The following is an 11,142-nucleotide window of genomic DNA, read 5'->3' as shown; positions in this document are numbered from 1 at the left end:
AGGCCATATGAGGAGTGGCTGAGGGAGCTGGGGTCGTTTAGTTTGGAGAAGAAGAGGCTGAGGGGAGCCCTTATTGCTCTCTACAACTACCTGAAAGGAGGCTGTAGCGAGGTGGGGGTCGGTCTCTTCTCCCTAGTAACAAGTGATAGGACAAGAGGAAACGTCCTCAAGCTGTGCCAGGGGAGGTTTAGGTTGGATATTAGGAAAAACTTCTTCACCGGGACGGTTGTCAAGCATTGGAACAGGCTGCCCAGGGAAGTGGTTGAGTCCCCATCCCTGGAGGTATTTAAAAGACGGGTAGATGTGGTGCTTAGGGACATGGTTTAGTGGTGGACTTGGCAGTGCTAGGTTAATGGTTGGACTTGATGGTCTTAAAGGCTTTTTCCAACCTAAACGATTCTATGATTCTATGATTCTGCTGCTGAAGGCTGCATACTGTTCCACTTCTCCTCATTCATTTACCTGTGTCTCGTACCGACTCCCTTTCTCCAGCTGGCATTCCGACCACAGCAAGTGGCCACTGGGAGGTCTCACGGGCAGGCCAGTGCAGACTGGGACAGGCCACCTAGAGAGCTCACCAAGCCCCAGCTCCTGGAGGGTTCCACACATGATGAGACAAAGCCTCAGCTGTCCCCATGCAGCGTTGGCAGTAGTCCTGCTTCGAGCAGCAGTGTGGACTAGGGACCTCCAGCCGTCCCTTGCAGACAGTATTTCACCAACGCTGTGAAGTCATTCACCTGCTTTTCCCACAGCCACACCGGCTCAGTTTCCAGCTCCACCTCGAAACATGGTACGGATGCATTCAGCCCACTTGGATAACTCCTGGAAAAAAACAGGTGCTCCCATCGCAAAATGAAGTCAAAGCCCGGAATTGCGATTTGTGCAAATCTGGCTGAGTTCAGATGTGTTTTCCTTTTCACAAGCTGTTTCTTCTGCTCCTTGCATTCAGGTTCATAAACTCTTTGGCATGGCATTCATCTGTCCTTACATTTGTGCAAAACTTTTGAGCCTTCACATGTAAACAGCTGAAGATCACCCCAGACTCTTGGAGACTGGATTTTGGGATAGTTGACTGGTGCGTGTTATAGCAGTGACGAATAGTTCACCTATTAGATGCTTTATGGATGACTTTGTCTTCTCATCGCCTCCATCTGATTTTGAGTTGTAGAGAAATCACCGGAGCGGGCTGTGGGAAGAGCGCTGCATTCCTGAGCTGGGTGAAACAACTGGTTGTGTGGAGTAAGCGTTTACTTGGGATCACATAAACACTTCCAACTTGAAAGCGCCGCAATCTCTAGATCCCAGTTTGTTTATATTTAACTTTGTAGATCTTGGCTTGTGTGTTTTGCTAGTCTAACTAATGAGGCTATACTAGTCTGACTGGATTGTGTCAAAATTTGCTGTTTACATTATGCAGTCTTCATGGTCTGAAAAGAAAACAGGCACAAAAGTGCAAATAGTGGTATACTGTAATGAAATGCCTCGTATGTAAAGGAAATGCTCATGCTGTTCACCAAGTTTGTAGAGCGCAGATCTTAGTGATATTGAAGTGCCTTGATAACAATTACTGTCCGATTTTGATGGAAAACGGTGTAAATTAAGATATTCGATGTGAAAATTCACGACAAAGGAAATTTGACAGCGTAAATAGACTAGCAAGAGCAGGCTAAATGAGTATGCAAAAGTATATTAGTGTTTTAATTTATAGTGGCGCTTATTTCATCTCCACGAGAAAAACCCCTCTGCCGTTCCTACTTTCTTCTTCCATTTCTGCCGGGGATGCGTGACCCTTATCCCCGCGGAGGACACGTCCCCCGTCCCCAGGCACAGCAAAGAGAAAGCGGGCAGGAGCTCCGTATTGCGGGCAGCCCCCCCCGCCGCCTCAGCAAGAAACCCGCATTTATTTACAGTGCCAACAGGCCGCTCCCGAGCGGGACGGGGCGAGGGGCAGGGGGCGGGCGCTGCCGCCGGGGACAGCGGGCCGCCGGGCCGGGGGTGGCGGGGGCTCCGCAGCGACGGGGCCGGACCCGCCTGCGCCCGAGGGGGCGGCCGGTGCGGGGGGGCGCGCTGCCGCCCACGCCGCGCTGCGGGGAGGCGCTACGGGAGCCCCGCCGCCGCCGGGAGGGGAGGGGAGCAGGGGGGCGGCAGGCGGGGAGCTGCCCGCGGCGGGGGGTACGGCCCGGCCCGCTCCGCCCCGCTGCGCGCCAGCGCTCCGCCGCCCCCGGCCGGGCGAGGGAGGCGGGCGGGCGGGAGGGGCGGGCCGCGGGGCGGGGCGCGGCGCGGAGAGGGGCCGCCCCCCCGCCCGCTCCGCACCGCTCCGCGCCCGCCGTCGGTGCCGGTGAAGGCGGCGGTGGCGGTGCCGGTGCCGGTGCCGCCGGCTCCCGCCGCCCCCCTCGCCCCCCGCCCCGCGCGTCCCCATGGCCGGGCAGGAGTGGGACTGGTTCCAACGCGAGGAGCTGATCGGGCACATCAGCGACATCCGAGTGCAGAACCTCCAAGGTAAACCGACACCCCCGGACAAACCCCTCCCTCCGCCCCCGCGCCGCCCCGCTCTCCTTCCTCTCCTGCTCCCTGTGCCGGCCCTTCCTCCTCTACCTCGCCCCGTGCCCTGCCGCCGGGCTGCCGCGGGCTCCCCGGCCCGACCCCCCGGGCCGCCCGGTGCGGGCTCCCCGAGGCGGGGGCGGTGCGGGGCCGGAGCAGCCGGGGGGGGGGAGGGGGGGGGGCGGCGGGGCCGGAGTTTCCCCCGAGCGCGGCGCCGGGGCCGCCCTGACCGCCGAGAGCCCCGGCGCTGGGACGAGCGGCGCCGGGCCCCGCGGGAGGGACGGGGCGCGGGGGCTCCGCGGGCGCCGGGGACGCGGGGGCGGCCCAGGCGGGGGCCCGGGCCCGGGCGGCCGCTGCCACCCACAGCCTCCTCCTGAGGGCCGTCGGGGAGGGGGCTGCAGGCTCGGGCTCAGCTCGCTCCCTGCCGGGTGGACCTGGGCGGCGCGGGGGGAGCGGTGCCGGGGCTCGCCCTGCCTCTGCGGGGAGCGGGGGCTTCGCCTCTTCTTCCCCGCGGAGCCTGGCAAAGGCGCCCGCAAGCGGGGGCAGAGCCCGCCCCGCCACTCCCACCTGCAGATCTGGAGGTGCTCGGCCGCAGTCAGGGTACGGCTCTAGGTCCGTATCAGCGCAATCTGAAGGGAAACTGATGGCTATCTGAGTGCTCGATTCGGTGTACCTTCTCATAAGCTCCTGTTGAATAAACATGGGCAGAGCTTTCGGATAAATCATCTACGAGATGCTCTCCTGTTCTGCCACAGGCTGTGCTGGCGGAAAGGATGCAAATGTCTAGGTTTGAATGTAGTCCGGTATCAACGTAGTAGTTCCTCCAAAGTTGTGTTTGCTCCTCACCAGCTAACTCTCCGTGATTGGCAAGGACAGCAAGAACCGATGAAAGAAGAAAAAGCAGTAGCGGTTTATGGGAGAACAGTTCATTTAATGTACCATACCAGTCTTAATCAACAGCTCGCATTATACTGCAATGTATCTTCATGTTCCATAAAAGTAATAGACTTGAATTATAGGTCATTATCTCTTCCTGTTTATGCATAATGATACTAAAGCACTGTCTACTGGCAGAGGCAGTGCAGTTGCTGGAAATTAGTTTTGGTTTGGCTTGATTATAGGAGATACATAATCTATCAGAAAAGAGACTCAAATTAACTGTTCTTTCGGCTCCGATGTTGTATTAATGCAGTTAACTGCTGATGGGGTCACTTTGCAACATTTTCACCTGCATCATCATAACCTCTGAAATTCACATTTTGAGTACAGCCAGGGCTGTTGATTCCAGGTTGGACTCCCCTTGGGTTTTGATAGTCTCTCATTACAGTGTAATTCTACATTTCTGACTCCTGGCTCTGTCTCTGTCGATTCTCTGTGTTAGCATGGGTGGCCTGCATCTGATCACTTGTCGCTCAAAACTGTAGTGATTAAACCAGGTTTAATTGTTAATTCATGGGCCTTTTTTGAGAAGGAATAGAAAAGAAATCCGTTCTTAAAAAGAGTAAGATGTTTTTTATTTTGCCTCTCAATCATTTGTGTAAGAAGGAGTTAAACTCGTTTCCCTTTCTGGACTTAAAATGCATTTATACAGATGCACACAGCCTTCTCTAAAATTCCAATAGTCCTGTAGGAGAATGTCATCCTACAGGGCAAATTCCTTTGAATAACATCATGTTCATGAAAAAAACCGCCTGTTCCCTTCTTACTATGTACAAGAGGAATTTTGAGAGATATATTAGTTGTCACCTTGCTTGCACTGCTAAATAGGGTTTTAAGAAGTTTTATGCCTGGTGTGGGCTATTATAGGGGAGAAAAAGCATTTGTTCTGAGGTGCTGCTCCAGAGCAAGTGATAATATCTATCACTTACAGTATATATGATTTGTAACACATAGTTCGCACATTATCTTCTGGAGATGAAAAACATTTTACAGATGGTGAGTCTGATACTCGGGAGGGTGTGATTTTTGTCACTCAGGAGCTCGGTGGCAAAGCGCGTTGCTTCTCTTCAGGATCGTTTCTTGCAAAATGGCAGCATATGCTCTATGTTCATACGTAGTAATTAAACTCGCTCCTGCCTTCTAATTCAAAATTCCTTCTCCCTCTCAAAACAATGCGATCTGAATCACTGCTAGTGTCGTTGTCTGTCAGTTGCAGAATCAATAACAGTTTTGATGTGCTAGAAAGTCGTGAGTCTAGGATGAAAAACTAGCTGAGGATGGCGCAGAGTTTCCAGCAGCACCAGCAGAGCTGCTGCTCAGGGCCACATGAAGGACCTGGGGTGGTGAGGGTTCCCGTCTGCTGCTGCGTCTTCTGCTCCTACAGCGCTCTCTTGCAAGACCAGCTGTGTTTGGGGGCGGTGCTATGAAGCTGATGGTTTGCCTTATTCCAGAATGCTTCCTTTCAATGGGGCATTTTACATATGTGAAGGTGCTTCCCAGTCTGAGGGGACCCTATGATATGAATATAGACTCAAGGGGGAGTATGTTGTAAGGAGAGGACAGGAGGCAGCAGCTAAATATTTGCAGATATGAACAACACATGAAAACACCGGCATGTCTGCATGCAGAGATGGAGACTGACCACCTCCTTCTGCTTGATGCACAGAGCCAGCCAAATACAAGGTCTTTCAGGTCTGGAAGGCAGATCGGGGCATTACTGTTACGCTGTGTGTAACAGTCCCAGCAGCCTCCTTGGGCTCTTCCATCAGCCCAGCAGCTGATGGAAGAGCCCAAGGAGATGAGCCCAAGTGGTGATGACCACGAGAAACGGTATCACTAGCACCTGAGCAGCCTACCTGGTATTAAAGTTTCTGCAGGCATCATATAGCCATCTGCTGTAGCAGTTTTCCATACCCTTTCTGCCTCCTTTTTTAAAAGCTAAAATTGTTCATTTCTCTTGAAAAGTTCTTCATTATGTCTTAGCTAAGCTATAGAGCACTGCTGGCATACAATACTATTTGAAGATGGCATATGCTGTTTCAGTCTGTTGCATCTTCCCTCTCTAGATTGGTAGATCCACATCCAGGAAGGATCCAGGATGCCGGTTACTGGGAAGTGTCTGCTCTCACCGGGGTGCTTTTGCAGTGGTATGATCCCACCGAATTCAGGAGTTGTTCTAGGTGCATGTGCTGGGTGCAGAAGTAGCCTCAGGAATTGTATGTTCTGTCATGTAAGTGATGGGTGAAATTATGGCACGTGTGGGCTTTTCAGCTTTTTTCACAGGGAGGCTAAAACTGACAGCCAGGGGTGAAATTCGCTAAACTGACTGGACATAGGGGGGAAAAAAAAGGATGGTTTTAAAAATGGAATTACATCTGGATATTTAGATATAAGTATATGATGATGGGCTTTTCTTTTCCCTTTCCATCAAGATCTGAGATTTTCCATTTTATTTTTTCAATGAAGGAAGTGATAGTTCAGAGCTGTCGCAGGTAAGTGATGCTAAAAGCCAGGCGCACTGCTTCTGTTCTCGACAGAGGTAATTTCAGAGAAGAGAAGCGAAAGTGACAACCTGATGGAGGAGAGGAGAGGGGAATGTGAAGAGTGAATAAGCGCCAGGTGTGGTGATGCACAGACCGAGTTCCTCACTCCAGGTCTGTTCCGTTTCTAAATGCATTTAATAAACTGATGTTCTTGTGCTCTTTGTTCTGTTTGTATATTCTCCATAGTGAATTTCTCCACATACTGAAAGAGAAAAATGGAAAGCCTGCGCAGAATGTAGGAGCGCATCATCAAGCAGAGGAATGCTTAATAATTAATTTCCTGCCAGGAGATGTTTTTTTTTTTTTTCTCTTTCTTTCTTTCATTACAACACCAGTGGGAACATTTTGTTACAACACAAGAATATTTTAAAATCTTCCCTACTGGAGGCTTGATGTAGGATCATGAAAAATATACTCCCTTATGTGGTGAATCGCGCTCACTAGAAAGAAGCAACCTCCTCAGCAGGAATTATTCTCTTTTAGATGATATTTTGGTCCTGTGCTTTGCAATACTCTGAATGTATATTTAGTAGTATGTATCTTTCCTTACATTCCCTGGAATGAAGTATGTGGAGAATGAATACTTGTGCAGTCAGATGTTTTGTCCATCTCTGGCAAATAAGTGCTATTACCACCATTTTAAAATAATTATGGTTTGAATGTTAATTTCGTATATATATATAAAAAAGAATACATGGGCTGGGGTGGTACAAGTCTACCATTCTTCTATCAGAGGCTAGACAGGGAGCCTGAAGTCCTGCTACTCGTCATTTCGCTACTCACTCAGGGTTTGATCCAGAACCCGCAGAAATCCATGGATGTTTATTCCTTCATTTCAGTAGATTTAAATACTTTCCTGAGTCTCAGGCTTGCTTTGCTGAGGGTTGCATGGCCTTCAAACATATTTGGAGGGCTACACAAGAATATACTGTAGCATTGTCAGAAGTAATGCAAAAACCAGCAACGACAGGCTGAAAGAAAGAAACTGAGCAATACCAGCCCCACTGGCTCCCCATCCTTGCCCTAGTTTGTACCTTTGGGTGAATCACTTAGCCCTAAATTCCCAGCACGCTCTGATTTTGCTTCTCTTCCTGTTTGGATACTTAAGATCTAGACTTTTATAAGCTTTAGACAGTGGTAACTATAGTTGTTACTGATATGAACCTCAGCTTTCTCTGAGGTAACAGGTTCTGAAGTCTATGTCTTAAGAGGTAATATGGGTCCTTGACTAATAATAGTTAGCTCTCTCTGTCAGTGAGAGTATCTGCCTATCTTCACTTCGAGGGCCTTACGCATCTCTGATGGACATCCAAAGGCAGGTGCTCATAGTCAGTCAGGAGCTCTTGAAAATTTTTCTCTCTGTATTTTTGTTCATCCATTTATGTATGAAGCATAATTCTTATGACTGTTGCACTGAACTACAGAGAGTAATCTTTTTTTTTTTTTTTTAATTACAAGTTACAGCAGCATTCAGCCTGTTTGCTATAGTTTGATGTGCCTTTCGAACACATGGAAACTTTATAAATGGAAGGGAACCTTTTTTTAATGGATCCATTCATTCTGACAAAAGTAAGGTGCTGTAACTGTTCATTACTTTAACTCTTCCATAACTTGTCCCCAGATTCAGCAGGATTTCTTTCTGCCTGTAGACGTGTAGACAGTGGAGCTCCTTGTAGAGGTAAGGTGACATTTGGAAAGATTATATTGCCTGGAGAACCTTAGATGAAGCCCTGTAGAACCACAAAGCGATCCTATTCTATATAAAAGTGAAGTTAAATAAGCCTAAGGGTTATAAATGCAAACCCCCAAAATAAAGATTCAGATCCAGGTATAAGAAACCAAAGATAATGCTGGAAACATAAGTCTTCTGGTGGAGATGGTCTCCATAAGGGCACTCATACCTGACAGTATTTGTCAGCAATGGAGGGAAGCTTTACCTGCTCCAGATGTAGCGAACTCTGGCAGTGAAAGAAAGGAGCAGTGAGAGGTAAGACAAAGTGCAGATTGCATGTTTCAGCATGCAGTTTGAACAAGGTCAATGCCTAATTTCTCTAACAAATTAGAAGTCTGGGCTCTCTGTCCGATTGCATGGACGAAATTACACCAAATTCAGATCATGCCCAGTAGCTCTGCCGTCAAGTGAACTCTTACACCCGCATATTAACACTTCATCGTAAGAGGCTGTTTGTGTTTGGCATCCAAGCATGGACCTGACTCGAGGCATGGGGTTGATCTGCTGTCACTCGCCAACATCACCTCATTCTTGCCTTGGCGAGCTGTTCAAGCACTGACCAGCCTCGGCGTTGGGAGAGCTGGTGACGTCTCAGACTGTATCACTTGCCTGAAGTTGAATGGCGTTAGTTTAAAAATGATAGTCTTCAAAACACTGTGTTAAAACTAATGCTGATTTAAAAATCCAATGTACTTCTCATAGTTTCTCCTGCTTGTTTTTTGTTTTGTCCACTCAGCTGGGACAGAATTTCCAATGATTTTCTTTCTCCTAAAGACAATTTCAAGGTTATGTCACTTGCATCCTGAAGTATTTGTAGCATTTACTTTGAAAATATTACAAAGGAATGACTTTGTTTCCTTTTTCCATTTTAAAGACAGCTTTCTGTTGGACTAGAAGAAACAACCTTGGGCATTTTGGCTTGTCAGTGTCCATTTAAACATGATTTGTTTATGTCCTGTGCTGTTTAAACTTACTCTTATTGCAGAATGATTGTTAAGGGCATATGTCTAAAGGGGAAGAGCCAAATGTTATCTGTCTTGTCACGCAGAAGTCAAAAAGATTCTCAAAATTATGTATTGAGGAGAAGAAATTAGCAGATAAGTAGTCACATCTGTGTCAGGGCTGGGGTGGTGAAGGGCATCACAGCACCTTTCAGTGTCTTTTTCTACATGTCTCTTTACCTGCTATTCTATTTTTATCTCTCCCCAACCGGTTAAATACAGGGACTGTAGGTGGAGGATTGCAGGATGGATTTTACTTCATTATAATTGCTGCATATTTCTGTGCAAAGAGCTGAGCTGTATTTTAGCTGTAGTTTGAGGCTTTATAGCCACAAACACAAGTTTAAATCTGCACCTTCTAAGGAGGCTTGTAGTAGCAACAGCCTGGATGTCTACAGAGTGAATGCCTATGGGCATGTAACCTGCAAGCAGAGAGGATTTCTTTCTGAAACCAGAAATCCCACTGAATCTGAAAAGATGTTATCAAAAACACTTAAAAGATAACACTCATCTCTATGCTCATTACTTAATTTGATGGCATGATTCAAGATTGTTGAAATAGTGTAACACTTTGAGGGATTCTGTTCATTATTTTCCAAGAATTCAGACATATATAGAAACACATTTTATGCTGTAGTATCTTGAAAGTCACTTCTGATACATATCAGTGTAATTCATACCCAGTGATTCTATGAGCAACGAGTTACCCTGGTTTTATACTTTTTATGTTAGCATCTTTTGCTGTTTCTAATCAGAAATGAGGCCTTTCTAGACCAGTGTTGTTGATTGCTTCATTACGGAAATTTCAATGTTTTTCTCTTTTGGTAGTATAATTCTAGTTGTTTACAAAATAAATGCTCACTAAATACATGCCACAGGATTAATTTCAAATAGAAACATTTATATTGCAGTCCTTGTTGTCTTTAATGCATGTATCCCTTTGGATCTTCATCCTATCCTAATTAAGACTGGGGATGAGTGCATTTTGTAGTGTCCCAAGCTGGGCAAAGAAGCCTCTGCTCTTGCGCAGTGTCCATTACCAGGAACCAGGGCTGTTTAATGGTGCATTTAGATTTACATGCCAGCCAGACCCCAGCCCTGCAATGCAGACCCCATAGGCTGCGATGCTGCCTTGCACACTCCGGTGATGGTCCATATGTCTGAGTCCATCCAGAGCCCTGCTAAAGTCAGGGATGCTCTACCCATAGCCACCAAATGGCCCAGCTAGAGCAGATTGCAGCACCACTGCCTTCACGTGCACAGGGATTTTAAGTAGAACACCAAATCTTGTCTGAAGGCAGTAAATCATATTCTGCTTCTCTGTACTGGTGGGTTTATGGCTTTTTTGGCAACTGGACTTCTCAGTTTTCTGTTTCATGTTTGGGTTGGAGACTCTTGTAGCTACCTGGCTGTGAAACAAGTCTCGAGTGTCTAATTAACCTCCATCATGGTGATGCCATGGTGCCCCTGTTCTTACACTGGGACCCCCAGGGCAGGTGCTCCACGTTTTAGCCAGACTTACATGGAAGGTCAGATTTAGGTCTTGCACCTGGGATTGTCCCTCAGAGGGACTGCAACTCTCTCAAGCAGTTGTCTGATACCTCTGAAAGGTCTCTGATGTGCACTAATCTTGCTAGTGCCTCATAAGCCTCAAGTGCTTATGGTAAGGTACATTTTTATTCTTCCAGCCTGTTTTTCCTATGTTTTCTTAAAGAAATCCAAATAACAGTACAATAAACCCCTTGATGATCAGGCATCCATGCATTAGTCATATGTTGTGAGAGCCATATCGCAGCCTGAACTGTCCGTTTCACGGGGCTCCAGCTGAAGCTCTGCCAAAGCACAGGGGCTGGCTGCGTGCACGGGCTGTCCTGTTGTGCCGTAATGCTCGGAAGTACCTTGCCATTTTGACATAGCCTTTGCAAAGAGCCCCCTAACGTCTGTCGCTAGGTGTTTTGCGTATGCAGTCAGCGTAGTTCACAACTAAGGGTTGATTGTGCTTCTCTTGGCTTAGTGAAAAATGGGGAGGGCAAGAGAGTCCTGGCACCACGACAAATGAGAGCAATGCCAATGAAGATAACTTTGTTAAAAACTGATCCTTCATATGACTGTGTCTGGACACGTGATTAAAGCTTTCTGGCTCTTACTGATGTTTATGATAAACACGAACATCAGTTATAACTTAATATAGTATTTATAAATAACACAGTAAGAAATGTCTACTTCAGACTTATTGTCTGGGATATATATAAGGAAATAAACATAAATCTGTTTGGGCTGTTTGCCCAGGGAGAGTAACAAGGCAAACAAAAGTAGGCCAATGGGGAGGAGCGTGGTCCTCAGGAACCTAATGATAGCGCAGGAGGGACTGTGGCCAGCACCTTCA

General features: G+C 47.5%; 1 protein-coding gene across 1 annotated transcript in view; it reads left to right on the top strand.

Moving 5' to 3' along the window:
* Positions 1-2,303: 2,303 nt before the first annotated feature.
* CLMN (calmin) overlaps positions 2,304-11,142 on the top strand; it is a 73,242-nt gene continuing 64,403 nt past the window's right edge. Inside the window, exon 1 of the mRNA XM_087747631.1 lies at positions 2,304-2,499. Within this exon, the coding sequence (XP_087603757.1) occupies positions 2,418-2,499 (82 nt within the window). The 5' untranslated portion in view covers positions 2,304-2,417. The remainder of the gene's footprint in view (positions 2,500-11,142) is intronic.

Source organism: Nipponia nippon, unplaced genomic scaffold, assembly GCF_047370975.1.
Source record: "Nipponia nippon isolate SJK-2023a ecotype South Korea unplaced genomic scaffold, ASM4737097v1 scaffold_11, whole genome shotgun sequence".
Taxonomy (NCBI): Eukaryota; Metazoa; Chordata; class Aves; order Pelecaniformes; family Threskiornithidae; genus Nipponia; species Nipponia nippon.
Note: the sequence above shows the minus strand (reverse complement) of the source record. Positions and strands in the feature narration are given on the sequence as shown.